We start from the raw sequence: 24,420 nt of genomic DNA on the forward strand, positions 1-24,420 counted from the left end.
GGAGTCGTTTTGCCGAGGGAGGCGCCTGCAGGACCAGCACCACCTGCCGCCTGGGAGGAGGGCCTGGCATCTGCCTATCAGGGGCTCCGTGGTTCCCTGTCATTCCTGTGACGTTTGTCACTCTTACAAACTGAGAGAGACAGAACGCAGGCCCAACAACTTGGTGAAAAATGTCCCTGAAAATAACATCAGATGCTAGAGTTGGGGTAGAAATGGAAATTAAGGAAGGCGACCCCAGGAGAGTGGTGGGTCTAGGGCAGAAACCAAGGGCAGATGAAGGACTGGGGTGTTCGGTGTAGGGGGGAAAGCGGGCCTGGGTCTACGATGTGAATGGGACCTGCTTTTTACAGAAACAGGGAGTGGCTGTGAAATCTCTTAGTGAGTGAGGGGAAAAAAAAAAAAAAAAAAGCAGCATCCAGAGGAGTTGTCAGCAGGGAAAAACAAAAGGTGGTGAATTGGGGTGTGAGGCCAGCACAGGAAACATCACTCTCCACTTGGGTGTGTCAGCAAGAAGTCGGAACCCTGACCCACCACTGCCACTTTCAATAACATCTGCAGAAGCTCTGAAATTGACTGAAACACCAAGTGTGCGACCTCTAGTCTGTCTCAGGAGTGCATGATTCGAGAAGTCTATAGTTCTGTTTTGGTCCCACAATTTCCACCTCTAGGTCAGGTTCCCGGAGGGCTTGGGAGCCCCTAAAATCTGAGTGAAACTCTGGTCTCAGCAATTTCTCCTGTGCTCTGTTCCCAGCAAAGCCGGGAAGTACACACATCTGAGCTGGGCTCAGGGTATTGGCTCCGCTCAGGGAAAAGGGTTTACATTCTCTGCGATGCAGCAACTCTAGAAGAGACATTGAGGGGAAACCAACTTAGGAGTGGGACTTTCCTTGGATAATCAAAATTCAAATAATTCAGGTAATAAAAGTTGACAGCAGGAGACAGAGAAGATGGCGGAGTAGAAGGACGCTCACAGGTCACCCTCTCCCACAAATACACCAAGACCCACATCTACAGACCCACTCAGCCAACCAGAGCACCTGTGGAACTCCGACAGAACATCGCCCTCTTCAAAAGATAAAGACGCCAAAAATCTAGTAGGAGAAAAGGAAAAACGAAAGAACAAAAGGCAAAGCAGCGCGGGACGGGTCCCGCGGGGAGGGAGCGGCAAAGGAGGACTGGCGCTCGCTCGCTGGGTCTCCCCTCTCCAACTGAGAGGCCAGCTGGACGGAGGGGGAGCCTCCGAGGCTCGGATCTGTACAGAGCAGCCCTTGACTAACAGAACTAAGTTAAACGGGCACAGAGCGTCCCCCCGACACCCAGCCTGAGACACGGGCAGGCAGCCGCGGGCAGGGCCAGGCTGCACAAGCCGGGTGGAGGACGGAAGTGGCTGCACGGAGGCAGCCCCGGGGGAATGCAAGGGGCTGCGCGCCGTGGCTGTGGGTGCACAGGGCAGAACAACCTGGGCCCTCCATAAAACAGCAAGGTTGATGTGCTCTCGGGGGAAGGGTGCACACCCCCATCTCTGAAAACCCGCCGGAAGGTTTTCCGGGGAAGACAGGTGGGGCTCAGGCACAGCCGCCATATCCTCCTCGCTGAGCACTCAGGCGGGGGCGGGGCGAAACCTGCATCCACACCGAAGGGCTTAGCAGCCTCAAAGGCCAGACTGAGACTGGCCTGCAGCCCAGGGCAGATAGGATCCTTCCATCCTGGTCCCTCAGAGAACTTGCTCCACAAAGACAAACAAGGAGCTGGGTTTTGGCTCGGAGCAGGGACAGGGCTGTGCCTCGGTCTTCCCCGAGCCCACCTGCGGAGCGCCAACCAGGGCGGAGGGCGCAGCCGCACAGAGCGGAACTACCAGCGGCGCAGGTAGAGGGAGAGCGGCCCCCACCCCCCCGCCTTTCGGGCAAGAACACAGCCCCTGACCGAGGTGCTGTGAGGGGGCACGACCCGCCCTCCTACCTGGCCAGTCTGCAACTTCTGACTGCGGCATCCGGAGGGGCAGCGACTCGCCCGCCCACAGCAGAGAGCTGCACCTGACCCATTGTTAGGAGGAGGCGCGATCGGCTTGCCGACAGGTGCTGGGAGCAGCACAGAAGAGGGCGCCAACGGAGGGCCTCTGAAAACAGCAAGCTGACCTTCCAAAACAGGACGAAGACAGAAAGACTTCACATTAAAAGCACACAGACTCCAGGAGAACACCGACAAACCCCCCCCCCCTTTTTTTTTAAAATCTGTTTTTACCTGTTCTATTTTCTATTACTCTCTTAATCTTTACTTCTTAATTCATTTCTATTTCTCTTGGGTTTTGATGTCCTGCTATTGATTAGACACAGGTTTCAAATACATCTATTCATCTCCCCCCCCCCTTTTTTTTGTAAAGTTTTTAAAAGGACGTCTCAACCCGATTAATACTCTGCTTCAACTCACTCTTTTATTATTCATTATACACTGTTTTCAAACCCTCTTTCTTCCTTCTTTTAAAATTCTTTCTCTCTATTTTTTTTCTTTTTTTTCCTAAGTTCTATTCCTAAATAGGCATCAGATAGATAAAATCCTTAAGGACCAAAATAAACAACTGATACTCCATAAAGTGCCAAAGAGGTATGAGCAAGATGAAGAAGCAGAAAAACCTTTCCCAATTAAAAGAACAAGAGAAATCCCCTGAAAGAAAGATCAACGAAATAGACATCGATAGCCTACTAGATCAAGATTTCAAAAAAGGAGTGATCGAATTGCTGAAGGAATTAAAAGAGATAGTGTTTAGAGATATAAAATATGTCAAAAATGAAATTGAAGCTATAAAGAAGAGCCAAGTAGAATGGGCAAACTCATTGACAGAGATGAGGAATGATCTAATAGCTGTGCAAAGCCGACTAGATAATGCAGAGGAACAAATTAGTGATCTAGAAGACAGGGCAATAGAAAGCACCCATTCAGAAGAACTACAAGAGAAGCAAATAAAAAATAATGAAAATAGCATAAGGGACCTATGGGATAATATAAAGCGTCCCAATCTTCGCATAATAGGGGTCCCAGAAGGAGAAGAAAGATCAAAGGGGATTGAAAAGGTTTTTGAAGAAATCATGACTGAAAACTTCCCAAACTTAAAGAAGGAATCAGATATCCAAGTACAGGAAGCTCAGAGGGTCCCAAACAGGAAGAACCCAAATAGACCCACACCAAGACATATCATAATCAAGATGGCCAGAGTCAAGGATAAAGAAATGATTCTAAAGGCAGCAAGAGAAAAGCAAAGAGTAAGTTACAAGGGAACCCCCATAAGGCTCTCAGCTGATTTCTCTACACAAACACTACAGGCCAGAAGGGAGTGGCAAGATATATTCAAAGCCCTGAATGAAAAAAAGATGCAGCCTAGGATCCTTTATCCAGCAAGGCTATCCTTGAGGATACAAGGAGAAATAAAGAGTTTCACAGACAAAAAAAAAGCTGCAGGAGTTTAGCAACACTAAACCCATGCTAAAAGAAATACTGAAAGGGCTATTCTAAATAGAAAAGCAGCAGGATGCTACAGAAATGAGAAACACACAACTGGAAAGGTGATAACTCATGAATTACAAATAAAGTAAACATGAAATTATAAAAGAAGACATACAAATCACTGAGAGTGGGAGAGGGAGGCAGGGAAGTATAGAATATTTTTTTCTTTCTTTTTAAATTTTTTTTAACAGTAGGATGGGTTTGAGATCATGTTACTATCAGTTTAATAAAAACAGTTATAGTAATGGGTTGACAGATTTACAAAAAAGGGTAACCACAAGCCAAAAATTTACAAAGGAGTCACAAAAAGTAAATAGAATCCATGATAATACAAAGGAAAATTACCAAACCACAAAAGGAAGAAGAAAGGAACAAAGAGGATATACCAATTCAACTGCAAAGATAAGTTCAAAATGGCAATAAACACACATCTATCATTAATTACTGTAAATGTTAACGGACTAAATGCTCCAGTCAAAAGACACAGAGTGGCAGACTGGATAATAAAGCAAGAACCTTCAATATGCTGCATACAAGAGACCCACTTTAGGGAGAAGGACACATATAAATTGAGAGTGAAAGGATGGAAAAGGATATTCCATGCAAATGGAAAAGCCAAAAAAGCAGGTGTTGCAGTACTGATTTCAGACAAAATAGACTTTAAAACAAAGGCCATAAAGAAAGATAAAGAAGGACATTTTATAATGATTAAAGGAGGGATACATGATGAGGATATTACACTCGTTAATATATATGCACCCAATATAGGAGCACCTAAGTACATACAAGAATTACTAACAGAGATAAAGGGGGATATTGATGGGAATACAATCATAGTTGGAGATCTTAACACTGCATTAACATCACTAGACAGATCTTCCAGACAGAAAATAAACAAGGCAACAGAGAAATTAAATACTACAATAGAAAAACTAGATTTGGTGGATATTTTCAGAGCATTACACCCCCCAAAAATAGGATATACATTCTTTTCAAGTGCACATGGAACATTTTCCAGGATCGATCATGTACTTGGGCACAAAAGAAACCTCAACAATTTTAAGAAGATAGAAATTATCTCAAGCATCTTTACTGACCACAATGCCATGAAACTGGAAATCAACAATAGAGAAACAAAGGAGAAAAAAAGGAAAGCATGGAGATTAAACAATATGTTATTGAAAAACAATGGATCAATGAGGAAATCAAAGCTGAAATTAAAAAATACCTTGAGACAAATGATAATGAAAGCACAACCACTCAAAACCTATGGGACACAGCAAAGGCAATGCTAAGAGGGAAGTTTATAGCGATACAGGCCTTCCTCAAAAAAGAAGAACAATCTCAAATAAACAACTTAACCCACCACCTGAATGAATTAGAAAAAGAAGAACAAAAAGCCCCAAAAAGCAGCAGAAGGAAGGAAATAATAAAGATCAGAGAGGAATTAAATACAATAGAGATTAACAAGACCATAGAAAAAATCAACCAAACCAAAAGCTGGTTTTTTGAAAAAGTAAATAAAATCGACAAACCTCTGGCCAAACTCACAAAGAAGAAAAAAGAGAGAGCACAAGTTAGCAAAATAAGAAAGGAAAATGGAGAAATTACAACAAACAAAATAGAAATGCAGAATATCATACGAGAATATTATGAAAAACTATATGGAACCAAACTGGATAACCTAGAGGAGATGGACAAGTTTCTGGAAACATACTGTCCACCAAAACTGAATCAAGAAGAATCTGAACACTTGAACAATCCGATCACTAGAAAGGAAATAGAAATAGCAATTAAAAACCTCCCTACAAATAAAAGTCCAGGACCGGACGGCTTCACCGGGGAATTCTACCAAACATACAAAGAAGAACTCATACCAGTCCTTCTCAAACTCTTCCAGACGATTGAAAAGGAGGGAATACTCCCAAACTCATTCTATGAAGCCACCATCACCCTGATACCAAAACCAGGCAAAGACACTACAAAAAAAGAGAATTATAGGCCAATATCACTGATGAACATAGACGCCAAAATCCTCACCAAAATTTTAGCAAATAGAATCCAACGACACATAAAAAAGATTATACATCATGACCAAGTGGGGTTCATCCCAGGGACACAAGGCTGGTTCAACATACGCAAATCAATCAGTGTGATACATCACATCAACAAGAGAAAGGACAAAAACCACATGATCATCTCAATCGATGCAGAAAAAGCATTTGATAAAATTCAACACCCATTTATGATAAAAACTCTCGCCAAAGTGGGTATAGAGGGAACATATCTCAACATAATAAAAGCTATATATGACAAACCTACAGCCAGCATAGTACTCAACGGTGAAAAACTCAAAAGCTTCCCATTAAAATCTGGGACAAGACAAGGATGCCCACTATCACCACTCCTATTCAACATAGTCCTGGAAGTCCTAGCCATAGCAGTCAGGCAAGAGAAAGAAATAAAAGGGATCCAAATTGGAAAAGAAGAGGTAAAAGTGTCATTATATGCTGATGACATGTTACTATATGTAGAAAACCCTAAAAGGTCCACACAAAAGCTACTAGAGCTGATTGAAGAATTCAGCAAGGTAGCAGGTTACAAAATTAACGTTCAAAAATCAGTTGCATTTCTTTACACTAACGATAAATCAACAGAAGAAGAAAGTAAAGAAACAATCCCCTTTAAAATAGCACCCAAAATAATAAAATATCTGGGAATAAATCTAACCAAGGAGGTGAAAGAATTATACACAGAAAACGATAAACCACTGATGAAGGAAATTAAAGAAGACTTTAAAAAATGGAAAGATATTCCATGCTCTTGGATTGGAAGAATCAATATTGTTAAAATGGTCACACTGCCCAAGGCAATCTACAGATTTAATGCAATCCCTATCCAATTACCCAGGACAGATTTCACAGAACTAGAACAAATCATAATAAAATTCATATGGAACCATCAAAGACCTAGAATTGCCAAAGCATTACTGAAGAGAAAGAAAGAGGCTGGAGGAATAACTCTCCCAGACTTCAGACAATACTATAGAGCTACAGTCATCAAGACAGCATGGTATTGGTACCAAAACAGACATATAGACCAATGGAACAGAATAGAGAGCCCAGAAATGAACCCACAAACTTTTGGTCAACTCATCTTTGACAAAGGAGGCAAGAATATACATTGGAATAAAGACAGTCTCTTCAGCAAATGGTGTTGGGAAAACTGGACAGCAGCATGGAAAACAATGAAGCTAGAACACTCCCTTACACCATATACAAAAATCAACTCAAAATGGATTAAAGACTTAAACATAAGACAAGATACAATAAACCTCCTAGAGGAAAACATAGGCAAAACATTATCTGACATACATCTCAAAAATTTTCTCCTAGAAGAAATAAAAGCAAGAATAAACAAATGGGACCTAATGAAACTTACAAGCTTCTGCACAGCAAAGGAAACCAGAAATAAAACAAGAAGAAAACCTATGGAATGGGAGAAAATTTTTGCAAGTGAAACCGACAAAGGCTTGATCTCCAGAATATATAAGCAGCTCATGTGACTCAATAAGAAAAAAATAAACAACCCAATCCAAAAATGGGCAGAAGACCTAAACAAGCAATTCTCCAAGGAAGACATACAAATGATCAAAAAGCACATGAAAAAATGCTCCATATCACTAATTATCAGAGAAATGCAAATCAAAAGTACAATGAGGTACCACCTCACACCAGTCAGAATGGCCGTCATTCAAAAATCCACAAATGACAAATGCTGGAGAGGCTGTGGAGAAAGGGGAACCCTCCTACACTGCTGGTGGGAATGCAGTTTGGTGCAGCCACTGTGGAAAACAGTGTGGAGATTCCTCAAAAGACTAGGAATAGATTTACCATATGACCCAGGAATCCCACTCCTGGGCTTGTATCCAGAAGGAAATCTACTTCAGGATGACACCTGCACCCCAATGTTCATAGCAGCACTATTTACAATAGCCAAAACATGGAAACAGCCTAAATGTCCATCAACAGGTGACTGGATAAAGAAGATGTGGTATATTTATACAATGGAATACTACTCAGCCATAAAAACCGACAACATAATGCCATTTGCAGCAACATGGATGCTCCTGGAGAATGTCATTCTAAGTGAAGTAAGCCAGAAAGAGAAAGAAAAATACCATATGAGATCGCTCATACGTGGAATCTAAAAAACAAAAACAAAAACAAACAAACAAACAAACAAAAAACAAAGCGTAAATACAGGACAGAAATAGACTCACAGACAGAGAATACAGACTTGTGGTTACCAGGGGGGTGGAGGGTGGGAAGGGATAGACTGGGATTTCCAAATTGTAGAATAGACTACACTGTATAGCACAGGGAAATATACACAAAATGTTATGATAACTCACAGAGAAAAAAATGTGACAATGAGTGTGTATATGTCCATGAATAACTGAAAAATTGTGCTGAACACTGGAATTTGACACAACATTGTAAAATGATTATAAATCAATAACAATGTTAAAAAAAAAAAAGTTGACAGCAGATAGGCATAATCAAAGCCTCCACAAGAATGGGACACAGAGAGCATGCTGTCAAGAAATCAATTCTGAAGACAATCACATTTTAATGAGCCTAACGCCACGGTTGTCTAGCGGTCCTGGCAGGGAGGGGGCCTGTGTCACTCAATAGCGACTTTCTGTTAACTGTCCCCAAAAGGAAGCCATCCCACAGACAGGAAGGGAGGCTTCCAGATGGGCTCGGAACACAGCCCCGTGGAGTCCCCATGGCTAGGGCTCAGGATGCACTCCTCCTGGTGCGCAGGTCCCTGAGGGGCAGACGGCTCTGAACCCAGAAGATCCTCACCTCTGAAAGCACCCACCCCCCGGCATTCACACCTGAGTCAAATGAACGGGGGGTTTTGCAGGGGTCAAGTCAGAAGACACGTCTTTTGATTCAGCTTTCCCAGAACAAAATACTGGTTATTTTTCCAGTGCAGAGACTAACTGTGAAAGCATCCTTAAGCTGGCAAGCACTGGGTGCAATTTTATAAAATGAAGAATAAAATCAATTTTGAAAATTGCATGGAGCTGAAATATGGTGACGAGGGTGATCGAATGGATTTTCCTCTGGCTGCAGTTAGACGGTGCGTCGTCCTTTGCTCCTCGGTAAGTCAGGGCAGTCTAAAACCAGTCAATAAGGCTTCAGATGCTTTTTTAAACTACTAGCTTTAAAGCAGCATTAGCTATGGGATACACAGCTATTTATCACAGGGAATTATTTCCTAGGCAATTCATCCAGATAGAAAACCAGGCCATTTCCAGCTAACGAGAGACTTCAAAGCGAAACTCTTGGAAAACAATCCATTTGACAACCAACCACAGTCATGATATACTTTGTTTCTTTGTTCCTTAGAGACACCTTAACCTTTTCCATGATGTCAGAAACAAAAGATTATGACTTTAAATGGGGAATAACCAGCTGGGGGAATGAAGTTGTTCAAACAAGACCATGCGCCTTGAGGTTGCACACACAGGCAGACGCATACCGCAGCAAGGCATTGCCCTGGAGGGTCTCAGTCACGTCTCCCGACAGTCTCGCTGGGCCCATGTTGGATTTTCCTTAAGATCCTGCCTCGCACGGCTCTTGATGTGTTAGCAGCTGCCTGGTGCTCTTTTCTGTGCCAGCCTGTTCCCGGGAATCTGCTTGGCTGTACTGAGATTCTTTCGATTCACTGAAGATGCCCTGTGCCTGTCACCTTCGGGGTAAGTGACTCACACCCCTCCTCCTTCCTCTGGGGAGGGAATAGCTTTGGGTACGTTTGCTGAGCCCTTCCAGCTCCTAAGTGTCAGAGGTGAGGTCTGGAACCCAGAGTGTCTGTCTCTCAATCACTGACCCATAGGGCTACTCAGAAGACTTACAAACAACCCGGAAAAGATAAAGCTCTTACATCTGACAGCAGGACTGGGCGCTATAGTGAGCACCGCGGGCTCTCGGGAAACACTGAACTGGGGCCGCTCTGCCCTTCCTCCACTGGAATCTTTCACAGCAGATGAGACTGAAATCTTTCTGCCAGTCACGCTGTGAGCTCACATGCATCCCTTACCAAGTGCATGACGTGAGATACTGGGCAGAACCATCCCACAGAATCTACAACTCGCCCCCGCCCCACCCTGGGCAGAGGCCCTTCTCAATGACTCAGCCAGAAGGGGCCAAGGACCAACGACAGAGAGTCTAAGAATCAAAGTAAGTAACACTGCAGAGGAGAGCCTACATTTCTTTTCTGACTTAAATTTTCTACTTAGAAAGTAAACATAATTTCTGCTTTTCATTGGAGTTGATTATTTTCACTAAGTATAGTAGCCAGCACTTTGTGTTTATTTATAGGACAGTCTGGCATCTTAAAAACCTAAAGGGTGGGCAAAAGTTTAAAAGGAACTGATGTTCTATGACCGTGCTTCATGAAGTATCAGTGGGGCCAGATAAAGCATTCATATCAACAATTGTAAACACTCTGTTTTCTCTATTAAGTGAGCCAAATAGCAATGAACTTGAAACATTATTTCTGTTTGGGCTTATGGCACATGACACATGCCAGCAGGCAGGAGAGCTTAGAAAAGTCTGGGCCCTGAACTCAGCTTCCCCACAGGCCTGACGAAGTCACTCAGCATCTGACACTTACCCACAGAGGTGACGTTTCCTCCCCGGGAGGATGGGGAGGTGGACGGTACCGACCTCGAGGAAGCTGGGAGCACGGACGAGAAGGTGGTCGGCCATGAACTGCAGAGCCTGCTGTCAGCCAACGGCCTCTACTCCGGGCTGCTTGTCAGCCAGTGACTGCAATTCGTTTGTGTTCTGAGTTCAGTAAAGCTGGGTTTAAGAAGAGATCCCCCACAGAAATCACCTGGGTTATCAGCTAAGGAAAATGCACATGTGTATAATCTAGACCGTTCTAATAATTACTCCTGGATACACTGGCTCAGAAAAGGACCTGCTAGGCTATTAGAGTCTCTCCTACTTCAGAATTCTAACGCCGAGATCTCAGCTTCTGGATTTCTATTCCTTGATCCTTACAAATGAGGTCAGAAATCAAGAGAGTTTGACACAAGGTAGGGAAGAAAGGTTAGCTAAGTAGGTTGAAATTTCACGTGGGGCGAGGTCCTTTTTATGAGGCCAGACGAAAAAATAGTAATACAGGTTTATCTCTTGGGAGGGGATTCTCAGGAGGGTTTAAGAGACAAAATCAGAATGCTAGAGTTGATTTAATGTCCTAAAGAAACCAGTTCAGAAAACAAGAGTCAGAGAGACTGAGGGACGTGTGGCCAGCCACTGCATGTGGAGTGGCTGAGGGGCAAATATCAGCCTTCTTTCCCGGAGCTCAGGGACACACATGCCACCCCCTGACTTGCTGGCCTGTCAAAAAGGTTCATGTGGTCAATGGTTTATGTATCCGACCTTTGGAAACAGGGATGCTTAATAGGATTGCTGCTTCTCCTAGGACCTCCCTAAGCGCCATGATAGTGCCCTGTTCATCTACCTGTCTGTCCAGCCATTCACGGATGCCTCCTATGTGCCAGACATTGTGTCGGGTGACAAGATACACCCACGTCAGAGCTCTGTAAATACCAGGAAGAAATGATCAATACGCAATCAGTGCTGTAAGATGATAGGATAAGTTAAAGGCTAGAGTTGAGTTTTAAAGTTTTTTGTTGGTGGTGGGTGAGGCCTGTGTGGGAGTGGGTTATGTGCATCATGTTTAATTAATGAGCGATCCGGAAGCAGAAGCATAGAGTCAAAGCTCTGCAGAGCACACCTCCACCACAGCTACTGATTTAATGAATACTCCTGGGCACTCTTTAAATTGAAAGATGGTTCATTAGATTTGTGCATCTGCCCTTCTTGGCAATCTGTTGTGTTTCTGATGAAGGCAGGAGAAAACACGGACACACCGTTATGAGTACGTTATGAGTAACTCAGCTTCCACTGATGACCCAAGTCATCAGGAGCTCAGGATGGCGAATTTCAGGAAAGTGTCTGAATCATTCTCTTTCCATTCCGATCAAGTTCTCTTCTCACCTGTCTTGAGAATTTCTAGTACTAGACATTACATATATTGAAAAAAAAAACCCCAAACTAATCACCTAATACATTATTTGCAAGCTGTAAAAATAAGCATATTTTTAATATATCAAAAGAGTAAGTCCCTACAAAACTGGCTCAAAACCACCTTCTTCTTTAATTTTTTCCCCCTGTTGTCCCATCAAGGTAATCATTACCTCCTCTGGGGTCCCAGCCTACATTGTACATTGCAGCCTGCCCCGGGGTTGGTTAGCTGTAGTGCCACACACACATATACACACACGCTCTTAGAAAGCAAAGAAAACATTAAAAACAACAACAACAACAACTTTGTCCCTATCTCAGTACCTGCTACATAGGAGATGCTAATAAAAGTGCTGAAATGAATAGATCAAAAAGAAGTTCCCCTAAACAGGGCCTTAAACTATGAAAAGTGAGACCCACTCATCACTTGCCACCTTCAGCAAATATTTATTCAAGACCTCCGAGGCTGTGGCACCTGAAAGACAGAGGTGTGGGGCCCGGGCACAGATACAGACGTGTCTCTGCCGCAGGGGCTTCCTTCCGGGGCCGGTGAGGGCACTGTCTGTGGCGGCGGAGGCTTGGTCTGGGTCCTCCCACCCATTATAGAATTCGGCAAACATGTTACAAAATGCAGGACTGGAATTTAGGCTTTAGTGTTTAGTCTGGGGTTTATTTCAAGCGGGCTGGAAATTCAAGATGGTGGGGAAGATGTGTGAGGCTAAAACTCAGTTTTGTTAAATCAACTTGGGAAAAATTGGTGAGTTTTAAGAGGTTTCAGGTTAAAAGGTGCTCTGAACAAGATGCAGACTAACTGACTCACAAAGACGAACTGACTCACACAAAGACTTGGCTTAATGCGCTTAATTAGCACTGTTGATGAGCTAATCTGCCCTGAGTGACAAAGAGAGAGGATGGAACAGTCCTTGTGTTCAAGGCACTGAACAAAATACATTAATTAATAAATAATTAAAATACAGCCGATGTAATCGCCGCAGAGGTGTAAGAGACAACAGCAGCCCAGAGGAGGCAGCGATCAACTCTAAGGATGAGAAAATAACCCACCGTGTCCAATCCCGGTGGTGAGAGCCTTCACATGCAGCTTGTACGGAACACCTTTTAACCTGAAGCCTCTTAGCACTTGTGTGTTTTTCTGAAGTCGATTTACCAAAACCGAGTTTTGGATACTCTCTGGATACTTTTCAGATTAACTGATTAACAGATGATACAGAAAGACTCATTCATTCAACATTCGCTGGCCTGTGTTGGACCAGAAACACTGGGTGTTGTTACTGAAGTGGGTAAGTCTGAACACAAATACAAATCCCCTGACATCCCTATGTGTTATTATGGGTCAATTAAAATGCAAAGCTCTGGCGTTCCCAGCGATTCACATGCTGCCCACGATGAGTGCAGCGGACACCCTGCCCCTGAGAGACGCAGCAGGACCTGCCACTTCCTCCCTGACAGACAGGAAGGCATCCGTGATGGAATGCCACTTCATGGCCACTGTGTCGCTTTAACATTGCCGTGACAAAGGGAAACTACAAAGTCCCAGCAGCCCTGGGAGGATGGAAAATCCCTGACAGATCTGCGCGGTGTCAGATTCTCTTCAGAAGCATTCTCAAGCCTCAGAGGACCGACACTTCTGGTCCGAGTTTTTGGCATTTTGTGTGGAATGTTTCCCTCTACAAGCAGTAATACAACTGGCTGGCTTTTTGAGAGCCCAGCTTCCTGCCAGACCCTGTCATGGTTCAATACTGTCAGACATCTGGAAAGCCTATACTTTGATTTTCCTTTGTCTCCCAGATGCACAGGGAAACATTCATCTGTTACAGCTGGACCGTCTTCAGGACGCCTCCCCGGCAGTGGTGGGTGACTGTTCACTTCTATACACAAGAAATAACTGACAGGAGACGCCATGTCTCGTTTTCTGAGGCGCACTGATCATAAGGGCTGGTGAGCCAAGGTCATCACATCTCGTTCTGCAGTACAACTGAAGCCATCGGGACGCTCCACCCGCAGCCCCCTGCAGAGCATCCCCAGCTGCCAAGCTCAATGCAGCCTCCCGATCGATACCCACCAGTAAGGCGAAGCTGTGCTCTGGCAGCATCCCGTACCGTCGCACCAGCTTCTCCCGAGTCACGCTGGGCAGCTCAGGGAGCTGCTCCCGGATCCGGTCAATGTTGATCACCTGCTGCGGGTCTGCGCCAGCAGGCAGGGACGCCGAGTCATAGAGCAGCAGCGGGGGCAGGTTGGGCTCCGGCATGAACCTGGGCGGAGAGAGGAGACGGCCTGCCGCTGAGTACTTCATTTGCTTAGAGGAAACCCACCTGTCATCAACACGGAGGTTTGTGTCTAGAAGCCATGCCACTTGCAAAAATTTTCTAACCCCGCATGTCAAGTCTCCTGGTTTCCTAGGAACTAGCCCCTGTATGGGTGTAAAGTACAGTCAAAACGATCTAACCCCCTTCTCTCCATGTTTCCAAACTAGCGCTGAGTGAAAAAGGCGCAAGACGGGGTTGAAGCTGTGCTGTGATCTATAGCTGTGGATAAAGTACATATTCACAAAGACACAGGCGGGAAGAAACAGGACCAACTTGAGAACAATTTTTAGGAAGAAAGACGATGTCCTCCATTTTTATATTTTCAAAACTTCTAGCAATCTTTGTGGAATAAATGAAAAGTCAGAGAAAAAGAAAAAGAAAAAATGGATTTTGCCTAAACATAATATAGACACAAGGGGAGAGGGAGGGAGGGTGGGAGGGGAAGAGCCCAGGAGATTTTCAGGGCAGTGAACTGTTCTGCGTGACACTGTAACGGTGGGGACATGTCATTACACGTCTGTCAAGACCCAGAGAATGTACAACGTAAAGAGCAAACCCTCATGTAAAGCACGGACTTCAGTTAATAGTAAGGTATCAGTACCGGCTCATCAATTTTAACAAACATTACCACACTACACACTAACGCAAGATGTCATCAGGGGAATCCCTGTGTGTGTGTGTGTGTGTGTGTGAGGCGGAGGAAGTTCATGGCATAAAACAAGGAGTTTATGGGAACCGTAATTTCCACTCAATTCTGCTGTAAACCTACAACTGCTCTAAAAAAGTCAATTAACTTTTTCAAAAATGTGGAAGCCGCACCACTGCATATACTCTTATGAAACAAAGATGACCTTCCCTTTGTTCTATTCCAGCATCTAACGTTTCTCTCAGCCCATACTTGTCAAAGGGCTTATGCAGAAGCAGGATAATGCAGAATAAATGGCAGCTCCAAGGCAACAGATCAGACGTGCAGGCGACCTATCACCTCGACGCCAAATCTGTGCTATGAATCAGTCTGAATTCTGAAGGCAAGAGGAAACCAAAGGGAGGCTTCCTGAATCCCATCTATTCACCTGGGGGATTGAGCTGAAGCCATCGGCTGAGCTAAAAGCCAAACTCCATGCTCAGAGAGAAAGTGGCAAAAACACAGTAGGGGCAACACTGGAGAACAAGAAAGTTCTTGGGAAGAACAGACTGAACCTAGAAGATCAGAGTAACAGCAAGGGTGACTTTGATGGACACACGAGGGGAGTCCCCGAGGTGACATTCACCCTGCGGGTTTATGAGCTGCTTCTTCCCCACATCCCAATGCTACGTCTGTTCCTCATCAACAGCAATGGCTACTCTGACATCTCCCTGCACGCTGCATAGGAAAGGTGGGCCAATCTCCACAACTCTGTTGCTTAAATCTTCAATTTCTGCAGCCTGCTAAACTCAACACAGGCAAGAAATGAAAGGTTCCATTGCTCTTAAGCTATCCTTATTATTTGCTTTACTTCTGGACCTCATATTAAGTCTGATTTGTTAAATTTATCAATCAAATAGCATCACCTGAGGTTTGAAGGGAACTGCCATTAACATAAACATCTCTTTTTTCTATCTTCTCAAAGACTTTCAGTGTGTTACTGAATTTGTCACTGAATATGAAGTAAGAACAGCCCAGGCCCCACCCTCAGCTGCCATCCTCTGGGCTTAACTGCAACAACTCTGACACAGAGGTGAGTGAACAGTGTTTTCTAACTGTTGAACTATGTCAAGTAAGATGCTCCAACGATACCAAGTCCAAGAAATATTCTTTCTCTCAGTATACACATAAAATAGGAAGTCTAGATTTTCCATCATGCAACAACAAAAAGGGGTTCCTAGGATCATCACGTTGGTCTGCAAGTGGATCTGAAATGAGCCCCAACCCCGAATGCAAAATGGTATTTTGACAAGAGGAGTAATCACCTGTAGTCTTGTTTTCCTTCTTTGTCTCTCATCGGCACGGTGCACCTGTGACAGTTAAATCAGAAAATGTTAAAAAAAAAAAAAAAAAAAAAAAAGGCTGCATGTAGCATTGGCAAGTGCATATGCAGACAGGGATTCCCCAATCAGTAGATGACAGGAGATTCCAGCATCTTGGCCTTTCTTGGGAGACATTTATGTGAATACATTTCAGCAATATTAAAGAAAGAGAAATGTTTAGCATGATAATTTAAAAAGAAAATAAATTATTTCAATGTTTCTAACATTTAACAGCTCAAACTCCAAGCTTCTGAACATTTCTTCTCAGTCTTCTGCTAAGTGTATAAAACCCTTAAAATTCAGAGTCAGAAAATGAGACTCGGAGTTATCCAAACAGAAGAAGGCACTTCTACAACCAGCTCTGAGCTTCCCTCCACCTCTAGCTTAAAATGGCAGAGCTTAGGACCGATAGAATTTAAGGAAGTAAAAATTCTTGGTGCAAAGGATATAAACTGGAAGCTGGGGAAGGGCCAGGACCTGTGACTGGTTCGGTCAGGTGAAACTCTCACCAGCCCTATAGGGTCTATTACATCCCCGTACAGCATTTTCCTAACTTTACTAATGAGGAAAGCAAAGTGCAGAGAAGCTAAGTACCTTCTCCAAGGTGACTGTGGTGAACCCAGGCTGGGGCCCCATCTACCTGTGTTTAAGATGCTGTCAATGAGAACTCACCCCAGCTTGTAATCGAACGAGCGTGTTTCATTCAGAATTTCACCTCCATTCTCCAGTTCACTGATTTGCCTCTGAATTTCATAGTCTAAAAAAAAAATAGTAGTTTAGTATCATATTTTGAGTCCTTCCACCCAGTTCAGCAATAATTAGAAATCTTTCAATCCTTATGTCAAAAAATAATCAAGGGAGTTTCTTATAGTCATTCCTCCCACATATGCCACATTCTCTTCTTGCTGTCAGGATAACAGTGCTGGGAAGGGCCTTTTAGGAAGTCCTGCTCCCTCACTTTTTGAGAAAACTCAGGTTCAGAGAGATTAAATGACCAGTACAGATTACACAACTCGGCAGAAGAAGGGCTAGGACCAGTATGTAGGCCAAGTGACTCCAGATTTTGGATTGCTGCTTATCAGGAGTTCTTATCCCGGGATCCATGGATGGGCTTCAAGGGGTTCTGGTACCTCCTGAAATCATATATAAAATGCAGATGTGTGCATATGTACACCTTCTTGGAGGGTGGGTCCAGAATTTTCATTATATTCTCAAAGGGATCTATGGTCCCAAATGCTTAACAGCCCCTGCTCTACGTCACACTCCCTCCCGCCAAACAGGGCAAAGCTGGTCATCCAAACAAGCTGAGCTTCTCTATGAAAACAGCTTCAGCCTCCAGCCACCTGAACTCCCCACCCTGCAGACATCACCTTCCCTGGCCCAAATCCAAACCCTTTTCTGAGCTGACAAAAAGCAGCAACACCAAGATGGTGGCAAAAGGCCTGACGGAGGGAGAAAAACTGGGTGGAAAAATTACAGGCTTGGAGAAGCCAGCCCCTAACATAAAGCTCCGGGCCTTCCGGTCTGAGTCTGACCACAGGGAGAATGTCTCAGATCGTTTGTTGCTCCAAAGGGTCCCTCGCAGGACAACAGAGGGTTAGGGCGGGGTCTCCTTCAAAACTCATTAGGCGTGAGTCTACCTAAAACCCTGCTGTTTGTCTTTTTAGGTTACCATCACCTCTCAGAATAATGACTTCCAAAACACTCACCACCTACACGGTGAAGTGGATCTTCCTTCCATCGGCTCCAAGCTTTTCCCTCACAAACCTTAGCTGTAAGGGTTTTTCCTGACCCAAACCTTTCACGGCTTCAGAAATACAGGCTGTGTCTCCTTTTAGAGACAGAAGAGACCACCCTGTTTAGTCTACCTTCATATGGGCAACTTCCCCTGCCTGTGAGTCAACCCTTTGACCTTTTTAATGCCTTCTTCCTGAAAATTCGTGGACTCAAGAGTGTCTTCACTGAGGCTAGTTGATCATTTTAGGTTCAACAGAATAAGGTTTTATACCAGACTAGAAAATCTTTTCCGTGGTATCATTAACACCCAGGACTCTACTAGCCCTTTGGCTGTGACGACACCCCCACCTGCCCCGTGCTCTGTGCACCCTGAAGGCTGCTCTTTAAACTCCACCTCTTCCCTTGTCTCTCTCTTCCTCTCTAGACACCTTTGGTTTTAAAAAAAAACCACTATTTTTTTCCTTCTAGTTTTATTGAGATATAATTGACATACAGCACTGTATCCTTTTTTTTTTTTTGGAGGGGAGAGGTAATTCAGTTGTTTATTTATTCATTTCTTTAATGGAGGTACTGGGGATTGAACCCAGGACCTCATGCATGCTAAGCACGTGCTCTATCCTCCCCGCCCACACCAGATACCTCTGCTTTCACAGAATATTTTCATTCCTCGGAGATGTCCTCCCCTCACAGTCAGTCATCAGCTTCTTTGGTACTGCCCCAGATGTTTATCTTGCTCAACTGTTCTGTTTTAATTTTTAGTATACATCCATCACCACTGAAATATTCACAGCGTGTGCTCCAGCAAGACCAATACTTGATTACATAGGCCCAAGAAACCAATTAGTTAAAACAATAAAAAGCAGAAAAACATACTGACCAACTGGGTCAAACTGGGGCCAACCTGTAAGGAACAAATATGACTCTAAAGTTCAGGCTGCTCAAGAGCGCGGTACCTGGAACAAGAGAGCTGCAGAATTCTGCAGATCCTCCCATAGGGGTGGAGTCTATTTCCCCTCCCCTTGAATCTGCTTTGAATGGAATGTGCTGGAAGAGACACTGTGCAAGTTCTAGAGCTGAGGACTCAAGAGGTCTTGGGGCATCTGCCTTCACCCTCCTGGGAAGCCCCCTCTGTCACTTAAGATGACCCAAGTGAGGTAAGGGAATGAAGAAAATCACGTGAGGCAGAGAAACCCAGCAGATGTCCAGCACCAAGGCCCCAACACGTGAGTGAGGTCATTTTGAACCCTTCATCTCAACTGAGCTGTTGGCTCCCCACATCCACAGTAATGAGCTGCAGCAGGACCAGCAGCGAAACCACCCAACCCACAGAACTAAATCTGAAATATTATCATGTAAGCCATTAAGTTGGGGGGAGAGGTGCTTGTTACACAGCAACAGATAACTGATACAAAGAGGCACATGATTAGTAACAGCTGACATTCACCTATTGCTCTGGCCAAGAACCTGGCACTGTTGAGATTCTTCACTTCTGTTCGAACACCCAAAGGCTCCCCAGGATGATGCACAGATATATTGGCATCCACTCTCAACTGGCCCTCTGGAAGGAGAGAAAAAAGACAACTCATTACAAATTCTCTGAGGCAGCACAGTCTTTTTAAGGCAAGAGAGTGTCCAGGTGCAATATCTAACTCTAGTTGCTGTTTAGTTACAGAGCCTAACTTCAGAGAGGTATGGCTGGTCCTGAAGTACATGGCTGGTACTTCTGTCCACTTATGAGAAGGACAGTCCTATGGCATCTGAGGAGTGTGCTGGTACGTGTGTTTGTATATTTCTGTGCACTTGTGCACCCGCAGAAGACAGGAGAAATTCTGGACATACCAGCTGGGGAAATCTCATTTTTTGTGTGCCAAATAAGAAAAACAACACTATAAAAATGGAGGTTTACTCTGCAGTTTTATTCTGAAGTTTTTTTTTCAAAGTGTCAGAGCTGGGTTGGGAGGAAGGCCTCAGAAATGATTGTCTGATAACCCTATGCTGCTCTCCTTTGGAATGTGGATTTCCAACAGCGATTCCAGGAGATTTATAAGAGAGTCCTTGAGAATTTACAGCTCAAGGGTAGGAGCCAGAAACCTGGGCTTTTCCCCTCTTCCTCCCGCCAGGTACTGTAATAATCTCTTCCTTCTGCAAACAAGACTCTGGATCCTTCCTGACGTGGTACGGAGCTGCTGCAGCAGATGGACAGAGGTGTTATGAAGGGGACGGCCTGTGGGGGGCCCCAGAGGACATTCTCTGACCCTGAAAGTCCCTGCAGACTGGGAGCAGTAGCCCCTGAGGAAGCAGGTGGTTTGTGGAGAGGACTAAGAGGCTTTCGAGGAGGAGAGGGAGGCGAAATCCCAAGACACACAGAGAGAGAAAGACAAGAAATAATCACATTTCACACCCTGCAAAGGGAAGCTGAATTCTCTATTCTCCAATTTCATTTACAATATTTAAAATAGAACAAAGGGGGAAGACAAAATGTTGGGATTTTTATGGATTTTTATTTTCTTAGGCAAGTCTTTAAACTGAAAAAGAATCTGCCAAATCGGAATGTTCTGATGGGCTGAATAACAAAATTCATTTCCCAGGGTTTCAGAGCAAAAGCATATTAAAGTAATACAAGAGTATAAATCAATCCAAGCCAAGAAAAAGAGACCCTTGGAACTGGTCTCTGTCTCTCCCAGTCTGCAGCTCTGACAGCCACCCACGCAGACATGCAGGGGAAAGGTGCCATTCAGTCCAGAAATGACTGGGTCTGCAGCACAGACCTCTCAACATTTTTACAAAATCCTGTAGCCCCTTCTGGACAATGTGTGCTTCCCCGAATCTCAGAAGTCCCAACGACTCCTGATGCCATCAGATCCTCGGGCGAGGAACCCTGATTATCCCCCGCTTCTCTGTTGTCTTTGCCCTTGGCAGTCACACTGATTAGATCCAGGCAGTTCCTCCCCCAACACCCCTCAGGCCTGTCACTTCCTCTCCATTCCCACCACTGCTACCCTCGCCTGAGGACTCGGAACTTCAAGTCTGGGTTATCTTGCATCCCGACCCTGGGCGCAACAAACCCTCCTCATCCAGCCACCCCCAGTGTGGCTGCGGTTTTCATCATCTGGGTGCCTGCCTGTGGGCACAGCCAGCTCCCACTGATCAAACATCTCCTCTGCCTGGTAGGTACTCAACAGCCCTCATCTGTCTTGGCTGACTCGCCCACATTTTCCGCTGCCCATTCCGTGAGAAAGCCCCCTCCAAACAGGGGGGCTCCTGCGTGCCAGTCCCCGTCTACTTGCTGGATTCCATGCGCTTTCATCAGCACTCTTACCGTCCCTTCTTTAACCTCTGCTCATCATTCAGGGTCCCACTAAGTGTTGCTACCTTCTCCTGGAAAGCCCCAACATCGAGCCAGCCTCCACTGGTGACTCTGAGTTATCAGAATACATGCAATCAGGGGCACAGAATTTAGCACCTGACTACAGTCTATTCTGAATTGATCTTATCTTTAGGGCCAGAATGGGAGGCCCTTGTGACAGGGGTCCAAATTTAACATCACCAGCCTTCTTGCCTTCTCGAGGACATCACCCCTTCAGCTACCTCCTCTCTCCCACACCAGTCATTAACCCTCTTCCTCAGCATCCCCTCAACACATGCACGTACACATACACACGCAACAGCAGTTCTCATTATCCCTTGAATCCAATTCTCTCTCCATCATTCAGCTTTCTTTTTCATTTCTCTGCTTTCTTTTTCAGCAAATCCTCTCAAACAAGTATTGTTTGTTTGCTGACATATTATCTCCATGATCTAACCTCCCATTTGCTCTTAAACCCACTAGGGCCTGGCTTCTGTCCCCATCTCTCTGAAAAGGCCTTGTCAAAATCACCAACAACCCCTGGACCCAGGACATGCTGTGTTTTCACCCTGCTGGACACCTCAGTGCCATGTGACGCACCAGCCCACCCTTCCTTCCTGAAATATCACCCCCTCTCAGCTTCTGTGACCTAGTGTCCGCCGACCTCCTGGACACTATTTCCATGCCACCTGCTGGTGCCTTTTCCCAACCAAACTCAGGACTGTCTTCTTTACTTGCATTCTCTCTGTAAGGGTGCATGGTTTTTAGCACTATCTATGTGCTGTTAACTCCTAAATTTCTCTCTTCAGCTCAGAACCCCCTACTCTGAGTCCACACTGATCTCTGATGTCTGGAGGTGTCACAGGCATTTCAGTTTCCAAAATTGAAGAATTTGCACCCCTCAACCCCCGCCACAGCCATTCTTGTCCCCATCTCCCCAGTTTCAGTAAATAGCACCACCAACTAGTTCCTCAAGCTTCCCGGATTTCTTCCTGCCTCTTGCCTTCTACACCAACCTGTAAACAAATCCTGTGATTTCTAAAAACCACCCAGAATCTACCCATCTTGATTATTCCATCTTCACAGACACCAGCCCCGTCCACAGTAGCATCGTCCTCCATCTGAATGATCACCAAAGCTTCTTAATTGGTCTCTCTGCTTCTACTCTTACCCTTCTGAAATCCACCTTCCACAGAGCAGCCAAAGTGGTTTTCTAAAACATTAAAATATCAGACTATGGTTCCTGTGCTTAAAAGCCCTTCCATGACCTCCCTCTGCACTTGGCATGAAATCCAAACTTCTTGTCATTGTCGGTAATGTCAGCATCTTTTCTGTCTTACCTGATGCCATGCTCCCCTGCACAATGTGCTTTCCCTCCGGGGGCCTCCTGCTACCTCTGTGTACCCCCAAGCACATCCTAAGCTTCTTTTCACCTTGGGGACTCGGCCTGAGCTGTTTCCTCGGAGGCTCAGACTCCAGCTCCACGCTGGGGGGGCCCTGAGTCACTGCAGAGGCCTTCACCTTCCGACGTTACTCTTCATCACGGGGCCCTTTACTTCCTTAAAGCACTTATGACTGTAACTATTTGGTTCCACTTGTTAATGTACGTGTACCCCTCATGAGTACAAGCTCGAGGTAGCACGGGCCACGTCTCTTTCATGGCTCCTTTCAGAACCTGGAGCCGGCTCTGGCATGTGGTGACTGTTCGATAAATTAATGCCCTGGTATCTTCCTAAGAGATGAGTAAGCAGATGCCTTACTGTCTCGTGGTGGGTTCCTGACAAGTTCTAAAGTTCGATCTGAACAGGACTAAATCTACTGGGATCATCGGAAAGGCCCAGTCAGCTCAAAGGAAAACTTCCAACGTCTGCTGAGCTCTGCCCAATCAAATCTCAACACTTGGGAGGTAACCTTTTTTGAGCACAGAAAACCCTGAACTGAACATCACCTGCTTTTAAAAATGAAACCACGTTTCACAATTTAGAATTTTAATTTGGAAAAGGAATAAAAGCATGAGTTTCAGTCTCTCCCAGAGAAGACCATATTCCATAGACGTCTGAGAGGACGCATTTAGCGTCCCGCAGTGCTGCTGTGCGCGAGAAGGTTCACCTGCCTGGATTCAAATACAGTATAACACAGTGTCAAACATTAGCAAAAGGCATTTTAGACAGTGAAGACAAAAATACCTTTTAAACAAATTAAGTTAAATTGCCTCAAGTCCATAAAAGCCTCACCAGTCAGGTTTGCTTCAGTGCATTCTGCAACCCCGAGGGAGGGCCTGCGTTCCCTCTTCATGAGACGTTATCAAGCTCAGTTTCCACCCTCGAGAAGTAGAGATTTGTAACAGCAAAATGAAAAAACTGTACCACTGAGTACAGTGATATGGTGTGGTTATTTTTTTTTTTTCTAAAGCACACTCACACATCAGAAATATAACATCAGGACAGAAAACTGTTTCTGTAAACAGCAGGGGCCTGAGGGGCTGGTGAGAAAGCATGTTAAGCTGTCTCATTCTGATCCCTGAATACTCTCCAGAACTTAACAGGGCTCGACAGAAAAGAAAATAAATAATGTGGCCACATTTTATTCAACATATTTCACAAAGCTTATTCATCCAAAACGCGTGGTGATTTTGTAAAAATAAAACCACTTATCATTGTTAATAAAAGCACCTGACACTCAATGAGCACGGGCTATCTGCCAGGGCCTGTGACACGACTCACGTACATGATCACGTTTGTTCCCTACAAAGCGGCTTTCACAACCAAGCCACTCAGACACCCTTCAGGCAACTCACACTTCATGTTTCCAGGGTGGAACTCCAGGTTTTCTCCCCCAAGGCCATTCCTCCTTCACTCTCCCCACTCAGCAGCCCAGCTGGATGCCTTCTCTCTTATTTGATTTCTTCCTTTCCCTTTGCAGACACAATTATTTAAGGCCTCATTCTGCAAGTGCAGAAAGGGAGGCTCAGGGAAGTCAAACACCTTGCTGGGGTTTCTACAGCTAGAAGTGGCAGGACAAGATTCCAGCCTGAGTCTGGGACCGCAGTGCCCCCAGCAGGCACCGTGCCCACGCTCTGCTCTCCCAGCTCTCAGGGTTGTTACCTCTGGCAGCCGTGGCACTGTCGTGCTGGCACTAGGAAGCCCAGCGACGCAGCACTTAAAGGAAGGGCTTCTTGAGCTAGACACACCTGGGCTCCATTCCCAGTGCGATCACTTCCTGGGAGCCTTGGGCAAACAGCACAACCTCTCTAAGCCTCAGAGTCCTCACCTCTACACAGGCACAGTTATACCCATCTCTCATGAATATCATCAAGTTTAAAGGAGATGACAGATTAATTTTAAAAAAAAAGCTTAGTGAGCTGACGACCACATACTCAATGTTCACACTGGCAGATATT

The 24,420-nt window shown here is 44.9% G+C and overlaps 1 protein-coding gene across 3 annotated transcripts in view; it reads right to left on the reverse strand.

The window, feature by feature from the left end:
* GATB (glutamyl-tRNA amidotransferase subunit B) overlaps nt 1-24,420 on the reverse strand; it is an 82,234-nt gene that overhangs the window by 18,191 nt on the left and 39,623 nt on the right. For all 3 annotated transcript variants that reach the window (XM_032464852.1, XM_032464854.1, XM_032464842.1), the window contains 4 exons: nt 19,119-19,232; nt 16,610-16,694; nt 15,881-15,925; nt 13,687-13,876 (listed from right to left, as the gene is read on the reverse strand). In XM_032464852.1, the coding sequence (XP_032320743.1) occupies nt 13,687-13,876; nt 15,881-15,925; nt 16,610-16,694; nt 19,119-19,232 (434 nt within the window). The remainder of the gene's footprint in view (nt 1-13,686; nt 13,877-15,880; nt 15,926-16,609; nt 16,695-19,118; nt 19,233-24,420) is intronic.

This window comes from Camelus ferus, chromosome 2, assembly GCF_009834535.1.
Source record: "Camelus ferus isolate YT-003-E chromosome 2, BCGSAC_Cfer_1.0, whole genome shotgun sequence".
Lineage (NCBI taxonomy): Eukaryota > Metazoa > Chordata > Mammalia > Artiodactyla > Camelidae > Camelus > Camelus ferus.